The sequence below is a fragment of the Neoarius graeffei genome, chromosome 4 (assembly GCF_027579695.1).
Source record: "Neoarius graeffei isolate fNeoGra1 chromosome 4, fNeoGra1.pri, whole genome shotgun sequence".
Lineage (NCBI taxonomy): Eukaryota > Metazoa > Chordata > Actinopteri > Siluriformes > Ariidae > Neoarius > Neoarius graeffei.
In genome coordinates, this window is record NC_083572.1 from 69,752,147 (window position 1) to 69,766,704 (window position 14,558).

General features: G+C 44.7%; 1 protein-coding gene across 8 annotated transcripts in view; it reads right to left on the reverse strand.

Annotated features, from left to right (window-relative positions):
• The window catches only part of cadpsb (Ca2+-dependent activator protein for secretion b), a 168,885-nt gene that overhangs the window by 92,201 nt on the left and 62,126 nt on the right, over positions 1-14,558 (reverse strand). For all 8 annotated transcript variants that reach the window (XM_060918307.1, XM_060918306.1, XM_060918301.1 and 5 more), the window contains exons 4-5: positions 10,655-10,735; positions 9,992-10,225 (exon numbers count right to left, since the gene is read on the reverse strand). In XM_060918307.1, coding sequence (XP_060774290.1) covers positions 9,992-10,225; positions 10,655-10,735 — 315 coding nt within the window. The remainder of the gene's footprint in view (positions 1-9,991; positions 10,226-10,654; positions 10,736-14,558) is intronic.

Sequence of the window (14,558 nt, forward strand, 5' to 3'; positions counted from 1 at the left end):
CTGTTTTACACCGTGGTGTGCTGGGGGGGCAGCACATCCAAGAAGGACACATCCAGGCTGGACAAACTGATCAGGCGGGCCGGCTCTGTGGTCGGCATGAAGCTGGACTCTCTGGTGACGGTGGCAGAGAAGAGGTCTATGGACAAACTATTGAACATCATGGATGATGCCAGTCACCCTCTGCACACTGTCATCAGCAACCAGAGGAGCCTGTTCAGTGACAGAATGCTCCTTCCCAAGTGCAGGACGAACAGACTCAAAAACTCCTTTGTCCCTCATGCCATCAGACTGTACAACTCCTCTCTGGGGGGGATGAGGGATAACAGGAGGACTGAGGATGGGAAGGAGCAGTAGCCTAGCCTAACAATAAGCAATACTGGACAATGTGCAATATAATGTGCAATATCTTTCCTGCTGCCCCCCCCACACATACACTTACCCTAACCCCACTTCTCCCCCCCTTTCCCCCCTCCCCCTTCCTCTCTTTCCCATATCTTATTCTTTTATATTTGTATATGTAAATACTTAATTTATTTTAATTTATCTAGAAGTTTTCTCTATTTCTTTTCTCTGTTTATCTGTAATGATGCTGCTGGAATCTTAATTTCCCCGAGGGAACCCTCCCAAAGGGATCAATAAAGTTTTACCTAATCTAATCTAATCTAATCTAATCAAAAGAGCAGGGTCAGTAATAATATACCATATGTGCTGCAATAGGGACAAAATAAAGCAGAGCCTAAAAGTGGAGCCCCCAATGAGTGTAAAATGTGTTTGTAAGTTTCGGCCAGAGCTGTCACTCATTATTCATGTCACAGGCAGAGCTGTCAGGCCAGGAAGCTGCATTTGTTATGCTACAGATACTGTGCTTATATTCACCATGTGCCTCTGACAGAGGTTTAGCACGGTATGTTATGAAGCTTTGCTATCTGTTATGCTGGTATGTCATTGTGGCAGCTGGGGCGTGGCCAAGCGTCAGTTTGTGAATGGAAGGTGGGGTCAGGGAAGGTGAGTGGCAAAGTCAGTACACCTGTTGTCAATTAACGTTGTGTCTGTGTGTTTTTGCAGTGAGGGTGGAAGGAAGAAAAGGAGGGAGAGAGCGACGAGAGAGGATCTCTCCTGACCAGATCACATGTCTGTGTGGTATGTGTGTGAATGAGTAAAGTTGAGTAGAAGATCTACAAAAAGCCAAAATAAAGTTGTGTGTGAACATCACCTCCCGCCTGCTGCGCTTCAGTATTCCACCCACATCAGGGACATACTACAGTCATTCATGCACAATGTAAAGTTTGTGTGCGCTGTTTATTGAGTGTGCTTTGCTTGTATTGGGTGCATTGGTTGAACTGTGGTTTAGCACAAGACTTTGAGCGCAGAGGCTAATGGTGCACATTTAACTAAGTTGTAGAGGTTTGCACTCTTGGTTGAGCAGAGCAAGATGTGTAACATTCATAGTTAGTGCATAGTCTGTAAACACTACAAAATTGTGTATTTGTTTACAACCATGTTACATGAATTATTTTTGTTTTGTTTTCTTTAGTTTTCATGGTGCTCGGTGTATGGTGTATGGTGTTTGATGTCTGGTATTCAATTCTAAAATTTGTGTTTATGGCAGCGGGGGCATGGTCAAGCGTCGGTCTGTGAATGGAGGGCAGAGTCAGGGAAGGTAAGTGGCAGAATAACTGCACCTGATGTGAGTTAACCTGTGTTTGTGTGTCTTCCCCAGTGACCACGCCCTATAAAAGGAGACAGAGAGCAGAGAAAGGGAGCTCTCTCCTGACCCGAATGCATGTGTGAGAGACTGAATGAGCTGAAAAGCCACACATCATTAAAAATAACTGAGTTTCTGAGAACTCAGTTCTGGCCTGCCATGCTTCTGTGCTCCACCCACCTGCTCTGGTTCTACAGTGGTGCTGAAACCCGGGACGGAGCACAGAAGAGCGGAGTGGGTCCAGTGCCATCACCCAGCGTCGCTGGATCAGGCCATCGAGCTGGCAGAGGACCATATGGCAGCTGTTCCGACGGCAGGACAGCGTGTCTCCTCTTCTCTCCTCTCTTCTCTCTCTCCCCTTCTGTTTCTCGTCCTCACCCCATTCCCCCACCGCAGAGGCGGGGGTCAGCTCCACCCCAGCCGGCCTGCCGCACCCACAGTGCCCTACTGTTTCCTACATCCATGTCTGTGTCTTCCGCCCCCTCAGGTGAGTGAGCTCCGAAACACCGGTGCAGAGGGAGAGCCTGGGCCAGTATGCTGGCGCTGCGGGGAGCCGGGGCACCTCCAGCATCAGTGCTCGGCGATGGAGGTGGGTGCGGTGGTCCGGATCCCCGACGCGCCAGAGACCGCCCTCGATCGGGCCGGAGCGTATCGCATACTGGTGAGTATCCAAGGGGATACGTATCAGGCTTTGGTGGACTCCGGTTGTAATCAGACCTCAATCCACCAAAGCCTGGTGCAAGACGAGGCATTGGGGAGAGCACAATTGGTGAAGGTGTTTTGTGTGTGTGTGTGTGTGTGTGTGTGTGTGCATGGGGATGTTCACAACTACCCTTTAGTGTCGGTCCACATTCTATTTCGAGGGGAGAAATTTAGAGTAAAAGGCGGCGGTTAATTCTCGCCTTACCCACTCGATAATTTTGGGGACTGATTGGCCGGGATTTCGGGAATTAATGTCACATTTAGTGAAGAGTGGGGCCTGCCATAATTTAGCGGGGGGAGGTCCCGGTGTGGCACTGGCGGGAGCAGCTGTCACAGAGCTGTCTACGTCATCACCGCGTCAGAGTGAGGAGCAGCAGGCTCCTCCTCCCTCTCTCGGGGAATCCCTCGTGGCTTTCCCGTTGGAGCAGTCACGAGACGAGACTCTGCAGCATGCGTTTGACCAAGTGAGAGTAATCGATGGTCAAACGCTCCAGCCAAATGCCACCCCGTCCTTCCCCTATTTCTCCATTATTAAGGATAGGTTATACCGAGTGACGCAGGACACTCAGACGAAGGAACCGATAACACAGCTTTTGATCCCAAAGAGCCACCGGGAATTTATATTCTCGGCGGCTCACTTTAATCCCATGGCCAGACACTTAAGGCAGGATAAGACACTAGCCCGAATAATGGCCCGGTTCTATTGGCCAGGGATTCATGGCGATGTCCGTTGGTGGTGTACGGCGTGCCACGAATGCCAGTTAGCAAATCCAGCGGCCATTCCAAAAGCGCCTTTGCGCCCTCTGCCATTAATCAGGACCCCATGCGGAAGAATTGGGATGGATCTCGTCGGGCCATTAGATCGGTCAACATGAGGATATCGCTTTATTTTAGTTCTGGTGGACTACGCAACGCGATATCTGGAGGCAGTGCCTCTTTGCAATATCTCAGCACGCAGTATTGTGGAAGCACTCTTCCGCGTCATCTCCCGAGTTGGAATCCCCAAAGAGATTCTGACTGATCAAGACACTATTCTTATGTCATGCACACTGCGCGAACTGTATGGGTTACTGGGAATTAAGCCTATCCGCACCAGCGTTTATCACCCACAAACGGATGGCTTAGTCGAACGGTTCAACCACACCCTCAAGAACATAATTCGAAAATTTGTAAGCAAGGATGCACGCAGCTGGGATAAATGGCTCGAGCCCCTGTTATTCACAGTGCGAGAGGTCCCACAAGCCTCCACGGGGTTCTCCCCATTCGAATTATTATACGGGCGTAAGCCGCGTGGCATTTTAGATGTGCTGCGTGAAAATTGGGAGGAGGGACCTTCAACAAGGAAAAATGAAATTCAATACGTTATCGACCTGCGCACCAAACTCCACACCCTCATGCACCTAACCCAGGAGAATTCGCGGCAGGCCCAAGAACGTCAAGTCCGTCTGTACGACAGGGGCACGCCCCTTAGGGAATTCACACTGGGAGATAAAGTACTCGTGTTGTTGCCCACGTCAAGCTCCAAATTGATCGCCAGGTGGCAAGGACCCTTTGAGGTTACACGGCGAGTTGGGGACGTCGACAATGAGGTGCGGCGAATGGACAGGGGTGGGGCGTTACAGATTTACCACCTCAATCTGTTAAAACTTTGGAACAAGGAGGTCCCTGTGGCGTTGGTGTTGGTGGTTCCAGAGAAGGCGGAGCTGGGGCCAGAGGTTCAAAAAGTAAAATTGACATTGCCCACCGCTCCGGTCCCCTATGGAGACCACCTCTCTCCGACCCAACTTACAGAGGTCTCCCAGTTGCAGACAGAATTTTCTGACGTATTCTCTCCCCTGCCCAGCCACACCCACCTCATAGAACACCACATTGAGACGCCCCCGGGGGTGGTAGTGTGCAGCCACCCTTACAGGCTGCCCGAACACAAAAAAAAGGTGGTTCGGGAAGAACTCGAGGCCATGCTCGAAATGGGCATCATCGAGGAGTGCCACAGTGACTGGAGCAGCCCGGTGGTCTTGGTTCCCAAGGCCGACAGGTCGGTCCGGTTCTGTGTGGACTATAGAAAAGTCAACGCGGTGTCTAAATTCGACGCGTACCCAATGCCTCATATTAACGAGTTGCTTGATCAACTAGGCACGGCTCGTTTTTATTCGACATTGACAAAGGGATATTGGCAGATCCCCTTGACTCCGTTATCCCAAGGGAAAATGGCCTTTTCCACACCATTTGGCTTACACCAGTTCGTCACACTTCCTTTTGGGCTGTTTGGGGTGCCTGCTATGTTCCAGAGGCTTATGGATAGGGTCCTCCGCCCCCACGCCACCTACACAGCCGCATACTTGGATGATATCATTATTTATAGTAATGACTGGCCGCGACACCTAAAACATCTAAGGGCCATCCTTAGGTCGCTGAGGTGAGCGGGTCTCACAGCCAACCTGAAGAAGTGTGCAATTGGGCAGGTGGAAGTACAGTATCTGGGCTTCCACTTGGGCAATGGGCAGGTGCATCCTCAAATTAATAAGACGGCAGCAATTGCGGCCTGCCCGAGGCCCAAGACCAAAAAGGGGGTGAGACAGTTCCTGGGGCTGGCTGGCTGCTATCGTAGGTTTATACCTAATTATTCGGACGTCACCAGCCCGCTGACTGATCTCACTAAAAAGGGAGCACCAGATCCGGTCCAGTGGACGGAGCAATGCCAGCGGGCTTTCTCTGAGGTAAAGGCTGCACTGTGCAGGGGGCCACTGTTACACTCCCCTGACTTTTCTCTCCCCTTTGTTTTGCAGACGGACGCGTCAGACAGAGGACTGGGGGCTGTTCTGTCCCAGGAGGTGGAGGGGGAGGATCGTCCAGTGCTGTACATCAGCTGGAAGCTGTCGGTGCATGAGGGCCGGTACAGCACCATAGAAAAGGAGTGCCTCGCCATCAAGTGGGCGGTCCTCACCCTCCGCTACTACCTACTGGGACGCCCTTTCACCCTCTGTTCGGACCACGCCCCCCTCCAGTGGCTCCACCGCATGAAGGATGCCAATGCGTGGATCACCCGTTGGTATCTGGCACTCCAGCCGTTTAAGTTCAAAGTGGTTCACAGGCCGGGGTCATGGCGGATTTCCTCTCCTGTCGGGGGGGAGTCAGCTGCAGCCCGGACGGCTCCCCGGCCTGAGTCAGGCGGTGGGGGTATGTGGCAGCGGGGGCGTGGTCAAGCGTTGGTCTGTGAATGGAGGGCAGAGTCAGGGAAGGTAAGTGGCAGAATCACTGCACCTGATGTGACTTAACCTGTGTTTGTGTGTCTTCCCCAGTGACCGCGCCCTATAAAAGGAGACAAAGAGCAGAGAAAGGGAGCTCTATCCCGACCCGAATGCATGTGTGAGAGACTGAATGAGCTGAAAAACCACACATCATTAAAAATAAGAGTTTCTGAGAACTCAGTTCTGGCCTGCCATGCTTCTGTGCTCCACCCACCTGCTCTGGTTCTACAGTGTTCAAGAGGAATAAAATGCAGATCCACCTGTTAGAGACTCTCTGCTGTTATTAACGCCAAAGGTTGCTACAGTGTTAGTAAATAATCCCACGTTATTTTTAATAAAAATAAATTAAAAATAAATGCTGTATAAAACCCATCAATCTTATGTAAATAAAGATACAAATTGCATTGTCTGATGGTCAGGTGTTTATGAGGTACAGTATGTTGCCTTGCACTTACGATCAGGTTCCTGGTGGTGGTGGTGCACATACATCGTTCATACAGATGTCGTACTGTCACAAAAGCCATCAAAAATCAGGTCGATGCATTACCATATTTTCTTAAGTATGAAGCTTCACTATAAACAATTGTTCCCTCAGCAGCCTTTAATATTTCCTTTGAAGTTATTAAGATTAATGACCATAGCTTGTCATATAACCAAGAAACTGGAAAACTCCTCTGTCCCTAACACTCTTCCTTGCCAAAAAAATGACTGACCATTTCTTCCATAACTATAAAATAACCATTTCCTTTCAGACACTTAACCATATGAATGATTATATATTTTCATTGTTAAACAACAATAATTTATTATTAGACGTTGATTATTTGGAGTAACCACCATACAATTCCTTGTGAATAAACTGTTACTATTGAAGCAATAAAGCATTAGAATGAGTGCATTAATATAAACCTGTGATTTGTTTTGCAGCAGGAATCATTGTCAAAGCCATGCTGTTACAGAAAATTAACCAACACCTTCAAATTCAGCAGCACTGAGCTAAACAGAGGAAAGATTTCAATCCCACTGTCCTTCCATTTTCTTTGCTTCCCTATGATACTCTAATCCTTTTTTCCCCTAAGAAGAAGCATGAATTTATCAATTCTTGGAAATGTCTGTAACCTTCATGTCCAAACCAGAGCTACTGTACATCTCATATTGTGTCTTTAGTGCAAGCAATGTGTTTGCATCAGGAAATGTGTAGCATAGCATAAATACAAACATAATGTACCAGAACAGTGAAAACTTAAAGTGCTGATGACACGAACATGACTCTATGCAATTTCTTAAATAAACTATACAACATGGCAAACATGTTAGATTTCTGTTATAATTACGTGAAAAGAAGCTGTTGTTACGCGAATATCCAACTTTTAATTGCACAGCGCAAGAAAACTGGGTCCGTGGCTCGCGGCCATGTTGTGACGTCAGCGGAAGAACATGCTGCGGTTCACTGGCTGTTCTACTCAATGGAAATGGTGCATGAAAACGCCGGTGAACTCTCTAGTGCTAGCTCTTCCTCTGAACAAAAGAACAACCAAATACTGGTACTTTAAGCAGTGATCATGATGGCATGATTTTATCTGATTTTAAATAAATGAGATTGAGAATAATGTGAATGTTCACAACTAGTACATACAAACTCTGCAGCTTCTGATTCAGCAGCTGCGTCATACTCCGCAAAAACATCAGCAAGAACCTACAATATAAATGGAAATGCAATACACTAAGCTCAAATGACTTTTGGAAAGTATAATTTCTAAATTTTTTCTACATATTCTTGAAGTCGGTCATCGGGGTACTTGCTACCGTTCCCTAACAACGCATGGCAAAGGGTAAAGTGTAGTGTTGCTACGAGTACTTGCTAAAGCCTCCGGTGGAAGATCCTCGATGTGCTGATAAGACATACAGTTCTATATAAGACACAAGTGTCACGATAATCACAAAACAGATGCAAATTGTTAAAATACCTAATTTTTAAGCAATCATGTATTGATCTCTTCCGAATAGAATCTATGATAGCCTACCCTCTTTACCCTTTGCCTCTCGTAGCTAGGCGGCAGTTACATGAAAGCCGCAAGCTTTCACAAGCAAATACATGACTGATAGCACGCCGACTTTATGATTACATTTATGATTATCATGAATGTGTACTCTATGATGTGTACTCTATGAGTGCTCTGGAGCGAGTCACTTCCAAGATGGCCGCGCAGACCGCATGGTTACTATTTTTAGCATCATGTCGGAGCACTCTATAGCTCTACGTACCTTTATCTTATGTCGTTTCTCAACACATGTTCTGACAGGAGGACTGTGTTTGGAGGAGTCGCCTTGTCCCAGGCGACTGCTGGATCCGGCATAGCTACTAGTAGACCCCCTCCGGAATACTGTAGGCACTGCTGATGGCAGCAGCACACGTTTGTGCTGAACTGCACACCCAAGAGATTCTTTTAAGCTGGGAAGGGTGTCAAAACAATCCAAATCGAAGTGTTCAGAGCACAGGACGGATGTTGGTGAGGGCTCCCACTTGCCACGAGTGCCACGAGTGCGCCTGACTTGCTTCACCCACTTCGCATGCAGCTTGGGATATCAGGGAAACTTGAATAAACTTATCCCATCCTTGTGGGTTTTGGAGCAAAAGCCGGCAACACAACGCGAAGGCATAATAACTATATATATATATATGTATAATAATGTCTAATAAAAATACTAATAATGATAAACTGAACACCTGCCGCATCAACAACAAACTGGTAAGTTAGGAGGAAGGTTCTTTCGCTGACGTCATATAGCCCCTCCTCATTCGTCTCCTGGGTGCTGCAGCCCCGTCAAATTTGCCCAAATAGCCGCGTTTTTTATCATAACTTGTGAAATAGGCGCCTTCGTGAATTAATATATGGATCATCGGGAATTACTTATGTTATAAAACATTGCCAAAGATGTCAAAAACGTGTCATCAGCACTTTAAGGGTAAAACACCAAAGACCTTTTGAACTCAGTACTCATAGCCTCAGTAATCAGAATAATGCACATTTTGTGATTTAAAACTTAGCTGGGAGTAGTTGTATGGAAGCTGTCGGGGTGATTCAGTAATGTGAGTTATTGTGCAATAATTAGTCATTTCTGTTGGAGAAAAATATTTAGTGTATGATGTTCATACCTTTCAAAAATCCAAGTACTATATACGCATTCAGGAAAAAAAAGTGCACTTAACTGTGTCATTATTTGTTGCTGGTGTGGTACCCTCAAGCATGCACCTTTTGTACCTTTATTATGTGCCTTTTACCTGATAAGGTGCATGTAGTATACACTTAAAACTTCTATATAGTAATTTATAGTCTGAGTAAAAACAAACTATATCCACATTTCCAGGCCAAAGATGCATATTAAGGGGGCCGGCTCACCCTTCCCAGAATCCTCGGCGCTAAGTAGCGAGTCACCATTTTCGATGTTGGTGATATTCCAAAAACAATTTCCAGCAATTCAGTGATATCCTAGGCCATAGATCTTAACTTGTGAAATTGAAGATATTTTGTCAAAGCGCCTATATTTTAAACTCTTTCGACCGATCCATTCTATTTTCGTATGGTTATTCCATTGTAACAGATCTGAACCATTCTCAGCTGTCTTGGAAGCGGCTATGAAGGAAAGAAATAATAATGCATATTTTATTCAAAACTTCCAATGTGACATGTAGACGAAGAAAAACTTTGAGATGGGTTTCAAATCAATCACTAACAGTACATTTGCAGAAGTTTTGCTGCACAGAGAGCTAGAACATAGCAATTATGTGCTTTTCAAACAAAACAAACAAACAAACAAAAAAACCCAATGAATTGGACTCTGGTGAGCCTGCCCCTTTAAAGGAGCCCCTAACCCAGTGACAAGAATGTATATATGCAATGTATAGCCTAAGAATGCAGTATATGCAATGTATAGCCTAAGAATGCAGTATCGAGTGTGATTTGAAAAGCAGCCCAGGACTATTGATGAACAAAGGAAACATATAACTAAAAAAAACAACATAATAAATATCAGCAAGAGTGGATATCTGGGACCAAAAATACTCCTGCTAAAAACAACAATCTAAAACTAATATCTCCCATCTTTCTAAGCTGCTGATGAAATCATATAACTGTTACACTTAACATTCACCTTTGTGTAAGGAGATATTTTAAAATGAACTAGAAAAATCATACTCCGCTATGTTCTCTGAGGATATGATATTTCTGAAAGCTAAATATAGAAATGAGTTAAGTATTGGGTTAAGCAGGTGAACTTTTTTTTTTTAATCTTGGGAGATACACTGCAAGGTTTTTATAATATCAACATCCTGTACCTCAAGTGTGAAGGAGAGAACCACATCTGACTTAGAGAGCTGGTTCTCATCTTCCTGGCCCATGTCGATGATGGATGTGTTGTGTCCTCTTTTCAGTTTCTGAAGTTTGAACTCTCCTCCCTTGGACACAGGCATGCTCTCAAGGTTAGCCATCAGCTGGTTTACAGATGACTTCAGCTCCTCAATGTACATGGCCTCCATCTCCTTTGACACAAACTTGGGAAACTTGCCTGCCTGTTGTTTAAAAGAAAAAAATGCAGGAAAAAGGCCTGTCAGTTTAAGGATCTCTGGATACAAAGTCCTGAAAGCCAAGAACAATCCAAGATGTAAATTTCACTTAGATATTAAGATTTACAGTGCATGGTGTTTCTGTAGCTAGCATAACATGTAACACAGACAAAGCAGATGGTGTCTAACATAAACATGTACTGAGAAATAGAAGTGATGTAAGTATTAAAATTTCAAGGCAATTTTATACATAGGCCATTGGAAGTGATACACTATCGTCAGATAATGTGATGCAACATAAAAAATTAACTACCTTAGTACTCCCCACATCATAAATTCAAGTGTAAGCATTAGTAATTTTCATCTTTCAAGTGCAAGCAGATAAAGGTGTACCTACGGTGTGTGATTATGGACTGATCCATAAATGAAACTCACCCTGGCAATCTGATCAGCCATCTGCAGACGCCCATCCAACTCCCTCCTGATCTGAGCGGCCTGTTCATCCAGATTATCCAACTATAAATCACCGACACACACACACACACACACACACACACACACACACACACACACACACACACACACAGAGAATACTTCTTATTCCTTCAGCATGAATCAATCTGTTCTAATTCTAATATGTTTTCACATCCATTGATAGTTCAATTGGGGTCATCAAAGGTCACCCTACATTCTTAAATAAGAGACAGCAAGTCTGCTGTTTTTTGGAAATAAGTAAAAGGGTCAAAGGGCAATTACAGACTTTAATTTCTAATCCGGTCAGCCAATTAAACTGGAGTGTTATTAATTAAAAAATGGCAGCAGTTCTGATGGTGATACATCGAGCACACATGCTTATAGGATCCCCCCCACCTTTTTTCAGGTTTCTTGAACAAAGACCTCTTTCAAAATCTCCTAAACTACTGATGAGCTTCCTGTAACCTACACAGTTGTCAAAGTCCATCCATCCATTATCTGTAACTGCTTATCCTGTGCAGGGTCGCGGGCAAGCTGGAACCTATCCCAGCTATGGGCAAGAGGCGGGGTACACCCTGGACAAGTCACCAGATCATTGCAGAGCTGACACGTGGAGACAAACAACCATTCACACTCATATTCACACTTACGGTCAATTTAGAGCCATCAACTAGCCTAACCTGCATGTCTTTGGACTGTGGGGGAAACTGGAGCACCCAGAAACCCACACAGACACAGGGAGAACATACAAACTCCACACAGAAAGGCCACTGTCGGCCACTGGGCTTGAACCTAGAACTTTTTTGCTGTGAGGCGACATTGCTAACCACTACACCACCATGCCACCTATTCTCAAAGTCAAAACATAATTTTATAGCTCTGCTCTAAAACATAGAGCCTTTTCAGCTGAATGATAATTTGATAGCCAATTTCAAACAGAATTACAATTTCTGCAATTATGATGTTCATTGCAGATGTTCTTTAAGCAATCAGATGTGATATAAGGTTTTGGAAATTCAGCATCAGTATATTATTTCAGCACAATTTCTGCATACAAGCAAATAGAAAGACCAAAGGAAAGATGGAGATCATCAAAAACGCAGCTGGAGCCAAATAAGTTCATCTTATTATTGAACCTTAATCATTTAGTGTAATGAAACATTCAACAATATCATTTAACACCATCTGTGCTTAGTGCACTGTGCACATGCTCCAGCACCCCACAGTCTGGAATTTATATCCTATTAACTTTCTTGAAGAAGATAAATCTTGCTAATTCCTACTTTCATGCTTATATTTTCTTCTGACCTAAATGCAAAGTTTCCAAATTGTGACCTCACTAGCTCATGGAATCGTGTTTAAAATAGTGATAATTATATCCTCTCCTTTTAGTGTTCTCTCTCTCTCTCTCTCTCTCTCTCTCTCTCTGTGTGTGTAAGTTTGAGGTTTGCAAGCAAGCAAAACAGGAATATGTGTGTATGTGCGTGCATCATCATGTACCTACTTTTGAACTGAATTTATGTGCACATTGTATTATCTAGCACATTCCTCCTGCCTGGTCAGCTGTCACTTCCTGTGCATGTCACTGTCTTGCTCTCACCCATGCAGCATCTAGGGGCTTCATCACCACAGCAACCCGTGCTGTGGTAACTGTCACTGTGGAGCGGGATACCCCATTTCCGGCGGCAGAACACAATCATGTCCCCAGAGCCCACCCTTTGTGGCCCACTCTCCTAGGGCTCTGCTCTAATTAAATGTGGCATGGCATCCACAGGAACCCTGTGAGTCTCTCTGCGCGCGTGTGTGTTTGTGTGTGTGTGTGTGTGTGGTTAATGCTCCAGTGAAGGATAGGACAATGCTGTCAGTGAGTGGGAGGCTGAGCTTGTTAAACAGGAGCATCACTTGTGGCAAACCCTTCCGAAGACTTTGCCTTAATGTGAAATCTATTTCTGTAATCTTGTAACATGAGTAAAGAGATACTGTGCAACAAACACTGCCTGCAACCTTGAGTGCCCTTATATTTTTTGCACCAAGTAATGCATATCAACCAAGGCTTGCAGATGGAGTTAAAACATTTTAAATGGCATAACACCAAAATCATAAACAGCTTTACGAGTCTGCATAGCAGTAGACATCAAACAAATGACATCTGGGCTTTATAAGAGAGCTTTTCGTTTTTTCATTTCAGTCAGGCACCACCCAAACTGATGATCACATCATCAGCTTTTCTTTGGCTAATCAGACACAAGGTACACCACCACTCTTGCCAGAGCAGTTGGGGGTTAGGTGCCTTGTTCAAGGGCACTTCAGCCAGCCCTGCTGGTCCAGGGAATCAAACCAGCAACCTTTTGGTCCCAAAGCTGCTTCTCTAACCATTAGGCCATGGCTTCCCCATACAAGAGAGCACATTGGCATATTGACATACAGTGCCTTGAAAAAGTATTCATACCCCTTGAACTTTTTCACATTTTTCCAACTTACAACCATGAACTTAAAAGTTTTTTATTGAGATTTTATGTGATAGACCAACACAGAGTAGCACATAATTGTGAAGTGAAACGAAAATGATAAATGGTCTTCAAAATTTTAAACAAATAAAAATCTGAAAAATGTGGTGTGCATTAGTATTCAGCCCCCTGTACTCTGATACCTCTAAATACAATCCAGTGCAATCAATTGCCTTCAGAAGTCATCTAATTAGTTAATAGAGTCCTACTGTGTGTAATTTACTCTTAGCATAAATACACTTGTTCTGTGAAGGCCTCAATGGTTTGTTAGAGAACACTGAAGAACAAACAGCATCATGAAGACCAAAGAACTCACCAGACAGGTCAGGGATAAAGTTCTGGAGAAGTTTAAAGCAGGGTTAGGTTATAAAAAAATATCCCAAGCTCTGAACATCTCAAGAAGCACTGTTCAATCCATCATTCAAAAATGGGAAAAGTATGGCACAACTGCAAACCTACCAAGACATGGCCATCCACCTAAACTGACAGAGCGAGCAAGGAGAGCACTGGTCAGAGAAGCAGCCAAGAGGCCCATGATCACTCTGGAGGAGCTGCAGAAATCCACAGCTCAGGTGGGAGAATCTGTGCACAGGACAACTATAAGTCGTACACTCCACAAATCTGGCCTTTTTGGAAGAGTGGCAAGAAGAAAGCCATTGTTGAAAGACAGGCATAAGAAGTCCCATTTGCAGTTTGCCAGAAGCCATGTAGGGGACACAGCAAACATGTGGAAGAAGGTGCTTTGGTCAGATGAGACCAAAGTTGAACTTTTTGGCCTAAATGCAAAGCGCTATGTGTGGAGGAAAACTAACACTGCTCATCACCCTGCACACACCATCCCCACTGTGAAACATGGTAGTGGCAGCATCATGCTATGGGAATGTTTTTCTTCAGCAGGGACAGGGAAGCTGGTCAGAGTTGATGGGAAGATGGATGGAGCTAAATACAGGGCAATCCTGGAAGAAAACCTGTTGGAGGCTGCAAAAGACTTGAGACTGGGAAGGAGATTCACCTTCCAGCAAGACAATGACCCTAAACATACAGCCAGAGCTACAATGGAATGGTTTAGATCAAAGAATATTCATGTGTTAGAATGACCCAGTCAAAGTCCAAACCTAAATCCCATTGAGCATCTGTGGCAAGACTTGAAAATTGCTGTTTACAGACGCTCTCCATCCAATCTGGCTGAGCTTGAGCTATTTTGCAAAGAAGAATGGGCAACAATTTCAGTGTCTAGATGTGCAAAGCTGGTAGAGACATACAACCCCGATTCCAAAAAAGTTGGGACAAAGTACAAATTGTAAATAAAAACGGAATGCAATGATGTGGAAGTTTCAAAATTCCATATTTTATTCAGA